The sequence below is a fragment of the Aegilops tauschii genome, chromosome 1, assembly GCF_002575655.3.
Source record: "Aegilops tauschii subsp. strangulata cultivar AL8/78 chromosome 1, Aet v6.0, whole genome shotgun sequence".
In the NCBI taxonomy this organism is placed as follows: domain Eukaryota; kingdom Viridiplantae; phylum Streptophyta; class Magnoliopsida; order Poales; family Poaceae; genus Aegilops; species Aegilops tauschii.
In genome coordinates, this window is record NC_053035.3 from 304,693,215 (window position 1) to 304,711,862 (window position 18,648).

The window sequence follows — 18,648 nt, forward strand, 5'->3', positions numbered from 1 at the left end:
ATTGGATATGGTGCATACCATGATGTCTCTTATCGAATTACAACTATCATTTATGGGTTAGGCATTAGAGACAACCGCATTCACTTTAAAAGGGGCACCACGCAATTCCGTTGAGACGACACCGTTTAGAGAAACCTAAGTTGTCGTTTCTTAAAAGTTTGGGGCTGCGATGCTTATGTGAAAAAGTTTCAGGCTGATAAGCTCGAACCCAAAGCGGATAAATGCATCTTCCTAGAATACCCAAAACAGTTGGGTATACCTCCTATTTCAGATCTGGAAGCAAAAGTAATTGCTTCTAGAAATGGGTCCTTTCTCGAGGAAAAGTTTCTCTCGAAAGAATTGAGTGGGAGGATGGTGGAGACTTGATAAGGTTATTGAACCGTCACTTCAACTAGTGTGTAGCAGGGCACAGGAAGTTGTTCCTGTGGCACCTACACCAATTGAAGTGGAAGCTTATGATAGTGATCGTGAAACTTCGGATCAAGTCACTACCAAACCTCGTAGGACGACGAGGATGCGTACTACTTCAGAGTAATGCGTAATCCTGTCTTGGGAGTCATGTTGTTGGACAACGATGAACCTATGAGCTGTGGAGAAGCGATGGTGGGCCCATATTCCGACAAATGGTTAGAAGCCATGAAATCCGAGATAAATGGATCTTTAAGAAGAAGACGGACGTGGACGGTAATGTTATCGTCTATGAAGCTCGACTTGTGGCAAATAGTATTTCCACAAGTTCAAGGAGTTGACTACGATGAGATTTTCTCATCCGTAGTGATGCTTAAGTCCATCGGAATCATGTTTGCATTAGCCGCATTTATGAAATCTGGCAGATGGATGTCAAAACAAGTTTCCTTACCAGTTTTCGTAAGGAAAGGTTGTATGTGATACAATCAAAAGGGTTTTGTCGATCCTAAGGATGCTAAAAGGTATGCTAGCTCCAGCGATCCTTCCATGGATTAGAGCAAGCGTCTCGTAGTCAGAATATACGCTTTGATGGAGTGATCAAAATTTTTGGGTTTATACAAAGCTTGTTAGAAACTTGTATTTACAATAAAGTGAGTGGGAGCGCTACAACATTTCTGATAAGTATATGTGAATAACATATTGTTGATCCGAAATGATGTAGAATTTCTGGAAAGCATAAAGGGTTGTTTGAAAGAAGTTTTTCAAAGGAAGACCTGGATAAAGCTGCTTACATATTGGGCATCAAGATCTATAGAGATAGATCAAGACGCCTGATGATACTTTCAAAGAACGCACACCTTGACATGATTTTGAAAGAGTTCAAAATAGATCAGCAAAGAAGGAGTTCTTGGCTGTGTTACAAGGTGTGAGTATTGAGTAAGACTCAAGACCTGACCACAGCAGAAGAGAGAAAGGACGAAGGTCGTCCCCTATGCTTCAGACGTAGGCTCTACAGTATGCTATGCTGCGTACCGCACATGGAGTGTGCCTTGCCATGAGTTGGTCAAGGGGTACAATAGTGATCCGGGAATGGATCACATGACAGCGGTCGAACTTATCCTTAGTATCTAGTGGACTAAGGAATTTTCTCGATTATGGAGGTGAAAAGGAGTTCGTCGTAACGGGTTACGTCGATGCGAACTTTGACACTAATCCGGATGACTCTGAGTAGTAAACCGGATTCGTATAGTAGAGCAGTTATTTGAAATGGCTCCAAGTAGCGCGTGGTAGCATCCACAAGATGACATAGATATTCATAAAGCACACACGGATCTGAAAGGTTCAGACCCGTTGATTAATAACCTCTCTCACAAGCATAACATGATCAAACCAGAACTCATTGAGTGTTAATCACATAGTGATGTGAACTAGATTGTTGACTCTAGTAAACTCTTGGATGTTGGTCACATGGTGATGTGACCTGTCAGTGTTAATCACATGGTGATGTGAACTAGATTATTGACTCTAGTGCAAGTGGGAGACTGTTGGAAATATGCCCTAGAGGCAATAATAAATAGGTTATTATTATATTTCCTTGTTCATGATAATCATTTATTATCCATGCTAGAATTGTATTGATAGGAAACTCAGATACATGTGTGGATACATAGACAACACCATGTCCCTAGTAAGCCTCTAGTTGACTAGCTCGTTGATCAATAGATGGTTACGGTTTCCTGACCATGGACATTGGATGTCGTTGATAACGGGATCACATCATTAGGAGAATGATGTGAAGGACAAGACCCAATCCTAAGCCTAGCACAAGATCGTGTAGTTCGTTTGCTAAGAGCTTTTCTAATGTCAAGTATCATTTCCTTAGACCATGAGATTGTGCAACTCCCGGATACCGTAGGAATGCTTTGGGTGTACCAAACGTCACAACGTAACTGGGTGGCTATAAAGGTGCACTACGGGTATCTCCGAAAGTGTCTGTAGGGTTGGCACGAATCGAGACTGGGATTTGTCACTCCGTGTAAACGGAGAGGTATCTCTGGGCCCACTCGGTAGGACATCATCATAATGTGCACAATGTGACCAAGGAGTTGATCATGGGATGATGTGAGTTACGGAACGAGTAAAGAGACTTGCCGGTAACGAGATTGAACAAGGTATAGGGATAACGACGATCGAATCTCGGGCAAGTAACATACCGATTAACAAAGGGAATTGGGTACGGGATTGATTGAATCCTCGACATCGTGGTTTATCCGATGAGATCATCGAGGAGCATGTGGGAGCCAACATGGGTATCCAGATCCCGCTGTTGGTTATTGACCGGAGAGTCGTCTCGGTCATGTCTGCATGTCTCCCGAACCCGTAGGGTCTACACACTTAAGGTTCGGTGACGCTAGGGTTATAGAGATATTAGTATGCGGTAAACCGAAAGTTGTTCAGAGTCCCGGATGAGATCCCGGACGTCACGAGGAGTTCCGGAATGGTCCGGAGGTAAAGATTTATATATGGGAAGTCTTATTTTGGTCGCCGGAAAAGTTTCGCACTTTATCGGTATTGTACCGGGAGTGCCGAAAGGGGTCCGGGGGTCCACCAGCCCCGGGGGGCCACATGGGCTGTAGGGGGTGCGCCTTGGCCTATATGGGCCAAGGGCACCAGCCCCAAGAGGCCCATGCGCCAAGAGATAAGGAAAAGGGAGAGTCCTAAAGGGGGAAGGCACCTCCGAGGTGCCTTGGGGGGAAAGGACTCCTCCCTGGCCGCACCCTTCCTTGGAGGAAGGGCCAAGGCTGCGCCCCCCTCTCCCTTGGCCCTATATATAGTGGGGGGAAGGGAGGGCAGCAATACCCAAGCCCTGGCGCCTCCCTCTCCCTCCCGTGACACTTCTTCCTCCCCGTTTGCGCTTGGCGAAGCCCTGCCGGGATCCCGCTACTTCTTCCACCACGCCGTCGTGCTGCTGGATCTCCATCAACCTCTCCTCCCCCCTTGCTGGATCAAGAAGGAGGAGACATCGCTGCTCCGTACGTGTGTTGAACGCGGAGGTGCCGTCCGTTCGGCGCTAGGATCATCGATGATTTGGATCACGACGAGTACGACTCCATCAACCCCGTTCTCTTGAACGCTTCCGCTCGCGATCTACAAGGGTATGTAGATGCACTCCTTCCCTCTCGTTGCTAGTAAACTCCATAGATTGATCTTGGTGATGCGTAGAAAATTTTGAATTTCTGCTACGTTCCCCAACAGTGAATACATAGACCACAACATGTCCCTAGTGAGCCTCTAGTTGACTAGCTCGTTGATCAACAGATAGTCATGGTTTCCTGACTATGGACATTGGATGTCATTGATAACGGGATCACATCATTAGGAGAATGATGTGATGGACAAGACCCAATCCTAAGCATAGCACAAGATCGTGTAGTTCGTTTGCTAGAGCTTTTCCAAATGTCAAGTATCATTTCCTTAGACCATGAGATTGTGCAACTCCCGGATACCATAGGAGTGGTTTGGCTGTGCCAAACGTCACAACGTAATTGGGTGGCTATAAAGGTGCACTACGGGTATCTCCGAAAGTGTCTGTTGGGTTGGCACGAATCGAGACTGGGATTTGTCACTCCGTATGACGGAGAGGTATCTCTGGGCCCACTCTGTAATGCATCATCATAATGAGCTCAATGTGACCAAGTGTTTGGTCACGGGATCATGCATTACGGTACGAGTAAAGTGCCTGGCCGGTAACGAGATTGAACAAGGTATTGGGATACCGACGATCGAATCTCGGGCAAGTAACGTACCGATTGACAAAGGGAATTGTATACGGGATTGATTGAATCCTCGACATCGTGGTTCATCCGATGAGATCATCGTGGAACATGTGGGAGCCAACATGGGTATCCAGATCCCGCTGTTGGTTATTGACCGGAGAGTCGTCTCGGTCATGTTTGCATGTCTCCCGAACCCGTAGGGTCTACACACTTAAGGTTCGGTGACGCTAGAGTTGTAGAGATATTAGTATGCGGTTAACCGAAAGTTGTTCGGAGTCCTAGATGAGATCCCGGACGTCACGAGGAGTTCCGGAATGGTCCGGAGGTAAAGATTTATATATGGGAAGTCCTATTTTGGCCACCGGAAAATGTTCGGGATTTTTCGGTATTGTACCGGGAAGGTTCTAGAAGGTTCCGAAGTGGGGCCCACCTGCATGGGGGGAGCCACATGAACGTGGGTAGTGGGGGCAAGTCCCCACACCCCTGGTCAAGGCGCACCAAGATCCCACCTTAGAAGGAATAAGATCATATCTCGAAGGGATAAGATCAAGATCCCTAAAAAAGGGGGATAACAATCGGTGGGGAAGGGAAATGATGGGATTTCTTTTCCCCACCTTTGCCAACTCCCCAATGGACTTGGAGGGCAAGAAACCAGCCCCCTCCACCCCTATATATAGTGGGGAGGCGCATGGGAGCAGCACCCCAAGCCCTGGCGCCTCCCTCCCTCCCGTGACACCTCTTCCTCCCCGCTTGCGCTTGGCGAAGCCCTGCCGGGATCCCGCTACTTCCACCACCACGCCGTCGTGCTGCTGGATCTCCATCAACTTCTCCTCCCCCCTTGCTGGATCAAGAAGGAGGAGACGTCCCCGCTTCGTACGTGTGTTGAACGCGGAGGTGCCGTCCGTTCGGCGCTAGGATCATCGGTGATTTGGATCACGACGAGTACGACTCCATCAACCCCGTTCTCTTGAACGCTTCCGCGCGCGATCTACAAGGGTATGTAGATGCACTCCCCTCTCTCTTGTTGCTAGATGACTCCATAGATTGATCTTGGTGATACGTAGTAAATTTTAAATTTCTGCTACGATCCCCAAAAGTGGCATCATGAGCTAGGTCTATGCGTAGTTTCTATGCACGAGTAGAACACAAACTTGTTGTGGGCGTAGATGTTGTCAATTTTCTTGCCACTACTAGTCTTATCTTGTTTCGGCGGCATCGTGGGATGAAGCGGCCCGGACCGACCTTACACGTACGCTTACGTGGACAGGTTCCACCGACTGACATGCACTAGTTGCATAAGGTGGCGAGCGGGTGTCTGTCTCTCCCACTTTAGTCGAATCGGATTCGATGAAAAGGGTCCTTATGAAGGGTAAATAGAAGTTGGCATATCACGTTGTGGTTTTACGTAGGTAAGAAACGTTCTTGCTAGAAACCTATAGAAGCCACGTAAAAACATGCAACAACAATTAGAGGACGTCTAACTTGTTTTTGCAGCATATGCCTTGTGATGTGATATGGCCAAAAGGATGTGATGAATGAAATATATGTGATGTATGAGATTGATCATGTTCTTGTAATAGGAATCACGACTTGCATGTCGATGAGTATGACAACCGGCAGGAGCCATAGGAGTTGTCTTTATTTTTTGTATGACCTGCGTGTCATTGAATAACGCCATGTAAATTACTTTACTTTATTGCTAAACACGTTAGCCATAGAAGTAGAAGTAATCGTTGGCGTGACAACTTCATGAAGACACGATGATGGAGATCATGATGATGGAGATCATGGTGTCATGCCGGTGACGAAGATGATCATGGCGCCCCGAAGATGGAGATCAAAGGAGCAATATGATACTGGCCATATCATGTCACTATTTGATTGCATGTGATGTTTATCATGTTTTACATCTTATTTGCTTAGAACGACGGTAGCTTAAATAAGATGATCCCTCGCAATAATTTCAAGAAAGTGTTCCCCCTAACTGTGCACCGTTGCGAAGGTTCGTTGTTTCGAAGCACCACGTGATGATCGGGTGTGATAGATTCTAACGTTCGAATACAACGGGTGTAAGCCAGATTTACACACGCAATACACTTAGGTTGACTTGACGAGCCTAGCATGTACAGACATGGCCTCGGAACACGGAAGACCGAAAGGTCGAGCATGAGTCGTATAGAAGATACGATCAACATGAAGATGTTCACCGATGTTGACTAGTCCGTCTCACGTGATGATCGGACATGGCCTAGTTGACTCGGATCATGTTTCACTTAGATGACTAGAGGGATGTCTATCTGAGTGGGAGTTCATTGAATAATTTGATTAGATGAACTTAATTATCATGAACTTAGTCTAAAATCTTTACAATATGTCTTGTAGATCAAATGGCCCACGCTAATGTTGCCCTCAACTTCAACGCGTCCCTAGAGAAAACCAAGCTGAAAGATGATGGCAGCAACTATACGGACTGGGTCCGGAACCTGAGGATCATCCTCATTGCAGCCAAGAAAGATTATGTCCTAGAAGCACCGCTAGGTGACGCACCCATCCCAGGGAACCAAGACGTTATGAACGCTTGGCAGCAGCGTGCTGATGATTACTCCCTCATTCAGTGCGGCATGCTTTACAGCTTAGAACCGGGGCTCCAAAAGCGTTTTGAGCAACACGGAGCATATGAGATGTTCGAAGAGCTGAAAATGGTTTTCCAAGCTCATGCCCGGGTCGAGAGATATGAAGTCTCCGACAAGTTCTTCAGTTGTAAGATGGAGGAAAATAGTTCTGTCAGTGAGCACATACTCAAAATGTCTGGGTTACACAACCGCTTGACTCAGCTGGGAGTTAATCTCCCGGATGACGCGGTCATTGACAGAATCCTTCAGTCGCTTCCACCGAGCTACAAGAGCTTTATGATGAACTTCAATATGCAGGGGATGGAAAAGACCATTCCTGAGGTATATTCAATGCTGAAATCAGTGGAGGTGGAGATCAAAAAGGAACATCAAGTGTTGATGGTGAATAAAACCACTAAGTTCAAGAAAGGCAAGGGTAAGAAGAACTTCAAGAAGGACGGCAAGGGAGTTGCCGCACCCGGTAAGCCAGTTGCCGGGAAGAAGCCAAAGAATGGACCCAAGCCTGAGACTGAGTGCTTTTATTGCAAGGGAAGTGGTCACTGGAAGCAGAACTGCCCCAAGTACTTGGCGGACAAGAAGGCCGGCAACACCAAAGGTATATGTGATATACATGTTATTGATGTGTACCTTACCAGCACTCGTAGTAGCTCCTGGGTATTTGATACCAGTGCGGTTGCTCATATTTGTAACTCAAAGCAGGAGCTGCGGAATAAACGGAGACTGGCAAAGGACGAGGTGACGATGCGCGTCGGGAATGGTTCCAAGGTCGATGTGATCGCCGTCGGCACGCTACCTCTACATTTACCTACGGGATTAGTTTTAAACCTCAATAATTGTTATTTAGTGCCAGCTTTGAGCATGAACATTGTATCAGGATCTCGTTTAATTCGAGATGGCTACTCATTTAAATCCGAGAATAATGGTTGTTCTATTTATATGAGAGATATGTTTTATGGTCATGCCCCGCTGGTTAATGGTTTATTCTTAATGAATCTCGAACGTAGTGTTACACATATTCATAGTGTTAATACCAAAAGATGTAAGGTTGATACTGATAGTCCCACATACTTGTGGCACTGCCGTCTTGGTCACATTGGTGTCAAACGCATGAAGAAGCTCCATGCAGATGGACTTTTGGAGTCTCCTGATTACGAATCATTTGACACGTGCGAACCATGCCTCATGGGTAAGATGACCAAGACTCCGTTCTCCGGAACAATGGAGCGAGCAACCAACTTATTGGAAATCATACATACTGATGTGTGCGGTCCAATGAGTGTTGAGGCTCGCGGTGGCTATCGTTATGTTTTCACTCACTGATGACTTGAATAGATATGGGTATGTCTACCTAATGAAACACAAGTCTGAGACCTTTGAAAAGTTCAAGGAATTTCAGAGTGAGGTTGAGAATCAACGTGACAGGAAAATAAAGTTCTTACGATCAGATCGTGGAGGGGAATATTTGAGTCACGAATTTGGCACACACTTAAGGAAATGTGGAATAGTTTCACAACTCACGCCGCCTGGAACACCTCAGCGAAATGGTGTGTCCGAACATCGTAATCGCACTCTATTGGATATGGTGCGATCTATGATGTCTCTTACCGATCTACCGCTCTCATTTTGGGGCTATGCTTTAGAGACTGCCGCATTCACTTTAAATAGGGCTCCGTCGAAATCCGTTGAGACGACACCGTATGAATTATGGTTTGGGAAGAAACCTAAGCTGTCGTTTCTAAAAGTTTGGGGATGCGATGCTTATGTCAAGAAACTTCAACCTGAAAAGCTCGAACCCAAGTCGGAAAAATGCGTCTTCATAGGATACCCTAAGGAAACCATTGGGTATACCTTCTACCTCAGATCCGAAGGCAAGATCTTTGTTGCCAAGAACGGGTCCTTTCTGGAGAAAGAGTTTCTCTCGAAAGAAGTAAGTGGGAGGAAAGTGGAACTTGATGAAGTACTACCTCTTGAACCGGAAAGTAGCGCAGCTCAGGAAGATGTTCCTGTGGTGCCTGCACTGACTAGAGAGGAAGCTAATGATGATGATCAAGGTACTTCAGATCAAGTTACTACTGAACTTCGTAGGTCCACGAGGACACGTTCCACACCAGAGTGGTATGGCAACCCTGTCCTGGAAATCATGTTGTTAGACAACGGTGAACCTTCGAACTATGAAGAAGCAATGGCGGGCCCATATTCCAATAAATGGCTTGAAGCCATGCAATCCGAGATAGGATCCATGTATGAAAACAAAGTGTGGACTTTGACAGACTTGCCCGATGATCGGCGAGCGATAGAAAACAAATGGATCTTTAAGAAGAAGACGGACGCGGATGGTAATGTTACCATCTATAAAGCTCGACTTGTCGCTAAGGGTTATCGACAAGTTCAAGGGGTTGACTACGATGAGACTTTCTCACCCGTAGCGAAGCTGAAGTCCGTCCGAATCATGTTAGCAATTGCCGCATACTATGATTATGAGATATGGCAAATGGACGTCAAAACGGCATTCCTTCACGACTTTCTTAAGGAAGAATTGTATATGATGCAGTCGGAAGGTTTTGTCGATCCTAAGAATACTAACAAGGTATGCGAGCTCCAGCGCTCCATCTATGGGCTGGTGCAAGCATCTCGGAGTTGGAACATTCGATTTGATGAGATGATCAAAGCGTTTGGGTTTACACAGACTTATGGAGAAGTCTGTGTTTACAAGAAAGTGAATGGGAGCTCTGTAGCATTTCTCATATTATATGTGGATGACATACTATTGATGGGAAATGATATAGAATTCTTGGGAAGCATAAAGGCCTACTTGAACAAGTGTTTTTCAATGAAGGACCTTGGAGAAGCTGCTTATATATTAGGCATCAAGATCTATAGAGATAGATCAAGACGCCTCATTGGTCTTTCACAAAGTACGTACCTTGACAAGATATTGAAGAAGTTCAATATGGATCAGTCCAAGAAGGGGTTCTTGCCTGTATTGCAAGGTGTGCCATTGAGCACGGCTCAATGCCCGACCACGGCAGAAGATAGAGAAAAGATGAGTGTCGTCCCCTATGCCTCGGCCATAAGGTCTATTATGTATGCCATGTTGTGTACCAGACCCGATGTAAACCTTGCCGTAAGTTTGGTAGGAAGGTACCAAAGTAATCCCGGCATGGAACACCGGACAGCGGTCAAGAATATCCTGAAGTACCTGAAGAGGACTAAGGATATGTTTCTCGTTTATGGAGGTGACGAAGAGCTCGTCGTAAAGTGTTACGTCGATGCTAGTTTCGACACAGATCTGGATGACTCTAAGTCACAAACCGGATACGTGTATATTTTGAATGGTGGGGCAGTAAGCTGGTGCAGTTGCAAGCAAAGCGTTGTGGCGGGATCTACATGTGAAGCGGAATACATGGCGGCCTCAGAGGCAGCACAAGAAGCAATCTGGGTGAAGGAGTTCATTACCGACCTAGGAGTTATTCCCAATGCGTCGGGCCCGATGACTCTCTTCTGTGACAACACTGGAGCTATTGCCCTTGCCAAGGAGCCCAGGTTTCACAGGAAGACCAGGCATATCAAGCGTCGCTTCAACTCCATTCGTGAAAATGTTCAAAATGGAGACATAGATATTTGTAAAGTACATACGGACCTGAATGTAGCAGATCCGTTGACTAAACCTCTCCCTAGAGCAAAACATGATCAACACCAGAACTCTATGGGTGTTCGATTCATCACAATGTAACTAGATTATAGACTCTAGTGCAAGTGGGAGACTGTTGGAAATATGCCCTAGAGGCAATAATAAAATGGTTATTATTATATTTCCTAGTTCATCATAATTGTCTATTGTTCATGCTATAATTGTGTTATCCGGAAATCGTAATACATGTGTGAATACATAGACCACAACATGTCCCTAGTGAGCCTCTAGTTGACTAGCTCGTTGATCAACAGATAGTCATGGTTTCCTGACTATGGACATTGGATGTCATTGATAACAGGATCACATCATTAGGAGAATGATGTGATGGACAAGACCCAATCCTAAGCATAGCACAAGATCGTGTAGTTCGTTTGCTAGAGCTTTTCCAAATGTCAAGTATCATTTCCTTAGACCATGAGATTGTGCAACTCCCGGATACCATAGGAGTGCTATGGGTGTGTCAAACGTCACAACGTAACTGGGTGGCTATAAAGGTGCACTACGGGTATCTCCGAAAGTGTCTGTTGGGTTGGCACGAATCGAGACTGGGATTTGTCACTCCGTATGACGGAGAGGTATCTCTGGGCCCACTCGGTAATGCATCATCATAATGAGCTCAATGTGACCAAGTGTTTGGTCACGGGATCATGCATTACGGTACGAGTAAAGTGACTTGCCGGTAACGAGATTGAACAAGGTATTGGGATACCGACGATCGAATCTCGGGCAAGTAACGTACCGATTGACAAAGGGAATTGTATACGGGATTGATTGAATCCTCAACATCGTGGTTCATCCGATGAGATCATCGTGGAACATGTGGGAGCCAACATGGGTATCCAGATCCCGCTGTTGGTTACTGACCGGAGAGTCGTCTCGGTCATGTCTGCATGTCTCCCGAACCCGTAGGGTCTACACACTTAAGGTTCGGTGACGCTAGAGTTGTAGAGATATTAGTATGCGGTTAACCGAAAGTTTTTCGGAGTCCCGGATGAGATCCCGGACGTCACGAGGAGTTCCGGAATGGTCCGGAGGTAAAGATTTATATATGGGAAGTCCTATTTTGGCCATCGGAAAATGTTCGGGATTTTTCGGTATTGTACCGGGATGGTTCTAGAAGGTTCCGAAGTGGGGCCCACCTGCATGGGGGGAGCCACATGAACGTGGGTAGTGGGGGCAAGGCCCCACACCCCTGGTCAAGGCGCACCAAGATCCCACCTTAGAAGGAATAAGATCATATCCCGAAGGGATAAGATCAAGATCCCTAAAAAAGGGGGATAACAATCGGTGGGGAAGGGAAATGATGGGATTTCTTTTCCCCACCTTTGCCAACGCCCCAATGGACTTGGAGGGCAAGAAACCAGCCCCCTCCACCCCTATATATAGTGGGGAGGCGCATGGGAGCAGCACCCCAAGCCCTGGCGCCTCCCTCCCTCCCGTGACACCTCTTCCTCCCCGCTTGCGCTTGGCGAAGCCCTGCCGGGATCCCGCTACTTCCACCACCACGCCGTCGTGCTGCTGGATCTCCATCAACTTCTCCTCCCCCCTTGCTGGATCAAGAAGGAGGAGACGTCCCCGCTCCGTACGTGTGTTGAACGCGGAGGTGCCGTCCGTTCGGCGCTTGGATCATCGGTGATTTGGATCACGACGAGTACGACTCCATCAACCCCGTTCTCTTGAACGCTTCCGCGCGCGATCTACAAGGGTATGTAGATGCACTCCCCTCTCTCTCGTTGCTAGATGACTCCATAGATTGATCTTGGTGATACGTAGTAAATTTTAAATTTCTGCTACGATCCCCAACATGAAGTATCTAAATTACCCCAGATAATGGTTAAGCATTCCAGACATATCTTTTGAATGTGTTCAAGGAAGAATAAGTGTCCTGCTTAGAATTTTAAGGTGAGAGTGCCTTAAAACTTATTTCCCCTATGGCACATGCGGTGCACATAAAATCTGATGATTTGGGAAAATTTATAACTTGATAAGTGGTGACCAACAGGATTGTCAATAATTTTCTAATCATCGCTAGAAAATTATTGTGTACGCAACAATATTGAGTATGACTTGATTCATACATTCAAAATTTATCGAATATCATGTCCGAGAAATAAGATACTGGACATCGCACTACTTGTAGTACAACAAGTATAGGCTAATAATATTTTGGGATAATTAAGAGGTTACATGAGGTCCCCAATATTATTGAAAATTTTATTACGCAAACATATCATCGTTGCAATGGCATTCACCATCATTTTATTGCACTAGATTTTTGGTTCTCACCTTCTAATGAAGATTTGAGAACAATCATTTACCAGAATATTTTTTGGTTGCAAGTTTGCAAATTTTAAAATTTATCCCAAATATGTGCTGTAGTTTGACTATGTATTTGACGGTTTGGTAATCATAGGTATAATCTTTGTATAACCACACATTTGACAAACTTGAGAGTTGTCTTTGTGATCCTTTGAAGATGATATATTCCCTATTAAGAGGTTATTTTGTCTTTGGTTGTCTATTAGCCTCCACTTTACTTCGTATTCCTCATGGTTCTATTTTGTGACCACTGTCTTGCATAGTATTCTCAGTACCAGCAAATATTTCAAATAATGGTATATCACCTGTTGGGTAAATCTAATGATTTTAAGAAATTATATGTCTCTTCGTCATGGAAAAATGTAGTACCACCATAAGAGGATGTAAAGTGTATTAAGGGCATATGAAAATATTTGATCACGAGATCTCAACTTGAAGTTGATTAAGTGACAGAATTGTGAGCTGCGATAGACTTGAGGTCTTGAAAAACGAATGGGTAATCATCCGCGATGTGCTCAAGGCATCATGTTTATATTAAGGGGAATATTCAGAATGAATCTAAATTCATCCATTATGTATTTAGTTTGAGAACTAAGTGAAGTTGGGACAAATAAAATGCATATGAGCGTTGCAACTTTAGAGTCACCGCCAAAAACATAGACGTTGCTTGTTTGACATTGGATAGTCATTGTGAAAGTATAACCACAATGTGATGTGGACATTGCAAAAGTGCTGATACACTCAATCATTGCCATAATTATGGGATCCATCTTGATGGATGGACAACGCTAAAATTATAAATAGTGACATAGGCTTCACTGCCATGTATTTTACCAATGTAATAGAAGTCAATCATGATTATATGGAAATATTTATGTAGTTTCTTATGACATATTCAAGCAAAATGAGGCTTGTTGATATTAGCACACAATACCTTTTCGGTATATAGCTAGTGTGCAAGAACTATATTTACTATGAGAGTAAAATATTTTAGTGAACAACAACAAATGCTTCAGATGAGCAAATTTTATAAATATCTGGTGCTTTATAACCATATGTGTAGACCTCAAATTATATAGGATAACACTTTGAAGATAATCACCAATAGTGTAGATCTCACAGTAATAGAAAACATAATCTGACTTTTGTCAGTAGATGTTCATAATTCTATTACCTTATGTGATGCTAAATTTATGAAATCACTTTGAAGGTAATCATCTGTCAAAGTGACATGATGTAGACCTTGTAGTAATAGTGGATAGTCTGCAAAATCTTGTAGTAGATGCCAGTATTACCTTACGATATCTTGAGGTAGTCACATCAAATATTAATATTTGGAAGAGCACTTCGAAGGTAGTCATGTTAAAATGGCAAGATGTAGACCTCACAGTAGTGCTGGATAATTTGCAAATGATACTATAGATGCCACCAATACCTTGTGATTCACAAATAAAATTTGGGCTAGTCATATTAAGTATGACACTATATAATTCTTAAGGTTTGCAAGGGAAAAAAAATAATATTTCCATGCAAAAAGTTGTTGTCCTAAGGTCGCATGTCATAGGTAAATTTTGCGGTGAAGACATAGATGATGTCTTGAATTTTGGAGAAATAGGATCTCGAAGAAAAACGCACTTCTGCAATAGTATTAATGTGGTAACACATATATGTGGAAAAAAAATTCACATACTTATGCAAATGTATGAAGACATGAGGTCTTCAACTCAGAATTTTACCCATTGTGAAATGGTGTATAAGTATGTTGTATATATAATTTGGGATGAACTGGGGGTTAAACCGTAAAGTTTGGTTAACCTGATGGCTGCACAGAAAACCTAACGAGTTATATGGATCGTCACATAACCTGAGGGTTAAATTACAAATTCGTCAAAGAGATAAGAAATTCCCAATTTCTTTCTGTGTGGCTAGGGATTAGACACCGCCACCGGCCGGAGGGCCTGCCGTGTCGGCCATTGCTGTGCGCCGGAGGGCGCCGTTGGAGCGTGTCGTCTGCTGCGCGCCGGGAGACGCCGCGGCCGTGCCTGAGAGCCTGCTGCTGCGGGAGTGGCCATGTCCGCTAGCAGCCACGCCGCAGGGTGCCGTGGGTCGCGTCGCCTCCTTGATGCCGGATGAAAGGGCTCGGGTGTCGCGTGCCAGTGCTGCGACGGAGGTCCTCTCCAGTCACCACGCCGCGCGCAGGCCGTCGTCTGGAGGACGGCGCAACATCGCCGGCTGGGAAGGCGAGGCCGCGCCGGAGGACGGTGCTGTGTCTCGCAAGCCGTCGTCACAGGCTTCGAGGCTGCCGCTTGCGTCGTGCGCAGCATCCCGTGGCCAAGCACAACGCCGGGGCCGATGGTTGATGTTCTTGTCGGTGAGTCCTGGTTCTTGTCCTTCCCGATACTCATTGTTTGTCGTCTCTCTGCAATCAAGTGATTTTACCTTTTGGCAGATCGTGTTCGAGGCCTTTGGTACTTTAATCCATGTATTCTTCTCCTATGAACTCGGATGGAAGTAATTCTCGTGAGTGCATACATGTACACGAGAAAAATTATGGATAGATCGTTGATTGATGGGAAGAAGACAAAGCAAACGGATAAATCTCCTGATCCAGTTTACCTCTTTTACGGATTTATGCATGCGCATGTATTCTCGCCGTGGACGGGGTTGTGGTTGATTGAATCGGTATTGACAGAAATTCTTCTGTGCGGAAGCCGTGCGCGCTAGACGGAGTCTTCATAGCGACGCAAACGCGTGCGGGCGCCGCCGTGACCGGTGTCATTATCCGCGCCAAGACCGCTGCAGACCGCCGCGCCGGACAACGCCGGCACCGCCAAGGATCGCTCGAGGCGTTGAGGAAGTCTGCGCGTACACGCCTCGATGGCTGAGCACCACTATTCTTTTCTCTGGCCTAATCACTCTCTGTCAGGGCAAAGTGCTGATAACGTGTTTAAAGTAGAAAGTAAAGAACGAGAGAGTTTGAATAAAAGATGATTCATCAGTCTTTATTGATGATAGAAGTGGGCTATTTATACCCAGACGGAAGGCGGTCAAGTAAACACATAGTTACTTGAGTGTCAAGAAATTACATAGTTGCCTTAAGAGCCAAGGAAGTACATGGTTGCTTGAGAACCAAGCAACCTATCTAACAATTGACTTAATCCTAATTAGCTTAATTAGCTTAATTGTAAGCAACTATTCTATTCTTAACAGAGATGAGAGCAGGAGCAACAATCGAAAACGCACCTGCGCGGGGCGCCGCGGCAGCAGTGGGCGGTGGCGCCGTCGGCGGCCGTGGTTCGCGATAAGCCCCAAGGAAACGCTTTAAATCGGTCGTGATCTCGTCCCCTATTCAAACCGTGCAAGTGCAAGCCTAGCCGCCACTTCTATCCTTATCCCCTGGAACCCAAATCCCATCCCCGTCAGCTCTGTCAAACTCAAACGCCTCCTCCTTGATCGGCAAAGGAGTTAATTCTTTCCTCAGGAATTACTACCTTCCCTTTCGAGGTAACAGCAAGTGGAAACCCTCTCGAGGCAGTATATATAAAAGTAAAGAAACACACGCGTGTTCACAAAACGGCAATCAAACGTGCCGTTACCTCGCCACGCGGCAGGCTGCCCGCCGATGGGACGTGGTTACCGGAGTTTATCCTAGTACAACTTCGAGCAGTTCAAGCACCACTCGCTGGCGCGCGCAGGTTACGGCCCGCGTCTCCAGGGTCGGTGGCCACCCCAAACTTTTTGCCGCAGCACTTCACCCCCATCCCTGGATCCACCTCACGGCCACGTGGCCATCGCGCTTTCCTTCCTCCCTACTCCCAACCGCGTCGGCATTCTGCTGTGTCCCAGGTACGAGACCGCGGCCGTCCGGTTTCGAGGCTGGCCGCACCTAGGGCCAGCGCAGTTAACTCGTAAACCGCAACCGGCCAACCAGCGTGCGCGCCGCGTCGGGTATAAAGCTTAGCTCCAGCCCAGCTGCTCGCAAGAATCCATCCTATTCTCTTCTCTCCTGTCCTGTTCGATCTTCTAGCAAGTAGACCACTCCGAGTAACGCACCCGTCTTCAAGAATCAAGCCCCACCGATGGCGAGCGCTCGATCGCGTTTGATCCTCCTGCTTGTCTTCCTCGCCGCTGCCTCGTCCCCGGCCTCGGCGTGCGACCGGTGCGTGCGCCGGTCCAAGGCGGCGTACCGCGCCTCCTCGCCGGTCCTCGACAATGGTGCGTTTCGCTTCCGTTTGTTACGGTTTGTTGTTCGTGGTTTGGTTGACTGATTCGGTTTAGCTCTGGGTGCAGCTGGCTCCTGCGGGTACGGCTCCCTGGCGGCGACCTTCAACGGCGGGCTCCTCGCGGCCGCGAGCCCCGCGCTGTACAGGGGGGGCGTCGGCTGCGGCGCGTGCTACCAGGTCCGGTGCACGGACGCCGCGCTCTGCAGCGCCGCGGGCGCCACGGTGGTCGTGACGGACCAGGCGCGCACGGCCACGAACCGCACCGACCTCGTGCTGAGCGGCGCGGCGTACGCGGCCATGGCGCGGGGCGGCGGGGGCACGGCCGCCGCGCGGCAGCTGAGGGAGCGGCGCGCCGTGGGCGTGGAGTACAAGCGGGTGCCCTGCGAGTACGCGCGCCGCCGCAACCTGTCGGTGCGCGTGGAGGAGGGCGCGCCACCGGGCGGCCTGACGATCAGGTTCCTGTACCAGGGCGGGCAGACGGACATCGTGGCGGTGGACGTCGCGGCGGCCGGGTCGTCGAGCTGGAGGTCCATGACGCGGGAGCGCGGCGGGCCGGCGTGGAGCACGGGCCAGGCGCCGGCGGGGCCGCTGCAGCTCCGGATGGTGGTCACCGGCGGGTACGACGGGAAGTGGGTGTGGGCAGAAGGGGAGGTCCTCCCGCGGCGGTGGGCCGCCGGCCGGGTGTACGACACCGGGGTGCAGATCGCCGACGTCGCGCTGGAGGGGTGCTCCCCCTGCGACGCCCGGGAGTGGAAGTGACACTTGCAGAGACACGAATCCCGGTTGTACAGTAGAGTCGTTTGCTTTTGATCTTGCTCGTGCTAATCCCCTTCCTCCTTTCTTCTTGGATGACGATTAACGAAGCGGAATGAATCGGGTGGAAGAGTCAGACGTGCGGTTGCAACTGGGTCCGGCCTTGCTGCGCGTCTTTGGTCACCGGTGCGTGCCAACCTGCGATAGTGCATGCATTGCACGACGACGGCCCTGGTCGTCAACGGCGGGTGCCGTGCTCCCCCTTTCGCGCGTGCAGGTTGCATTTCTGTACTGGGCAATGGTGACGGCCCCAAAGGTAGCTAGGAGCGTTTCGTGTGATTCCCGGCGTGATGCCCGGCGTTCCCTTGCCGTCGTAGGTTGGTTGGGCGATCTGCCTGCTGCGCACTGCTCCAATATGCTCGTCGTTCCGGTAACTGGCATGACGCAGAGGTAGAGTGATAGGAGCTGTGGTGTCCATTGGTCGGACAAGATGACCCAAGTGATTTATTTTTGAAACCGCCGCAAAAGATTTGGTTCAGCTGTTAATTAAGCAGAAGAGGATTGTCCGGTTAATTCACAGAAAGCATGGTGAACACCATCACAAACCGTTAAATGGCATACACGTGATGTCCAAGAAAGAAGAACAAAATCGGTAAAGAGGATTTCGGTATAATGAGCATAGTGTTGACTCAGGAGGATACCGGTGCATCCGACGTTTTTTGAAGTATCACAAAGAAAAGAGAACATCACATGATAACTAAAGGTTTACTCGAATATCATTCATGTGCTCATAAGGGTTGATATGGACGTCCACGCTCCCGCTGTCGGTCATTGAACGAACG

At 47.4% G+C, this 18,648-nt stretch overlaps 1 protein-coding gene across 1 annotated transcript; it reads left to right on the forward strand.

The window, feature by feature from the left end:
• The first annotated feature begins 15,318 nt into the window (after positions 1-15,318).
• LOC109764946 (expansin-like A2) lies at positions 15,319-17,957 on the forward strand. The gene is made up of 2 exons (XM_020323727.4): positions 15,319-17,045; positions 17,121-17,957. The coding sequence occupies exons 1-2, from the start codon at positions 16,910-16,912 to the stop codon at positions 17,810-17,812; spliced, it is 828 nt and encodes a 275-aa protein (XP_020179316.1). The 5' UTR covers positions 15,319-16,909; the 3' UTR covers positions 17,813-17,957.
• The last annotated feature ends 691 nt before the right edge of the window (positions 17,958-18,648 follow it).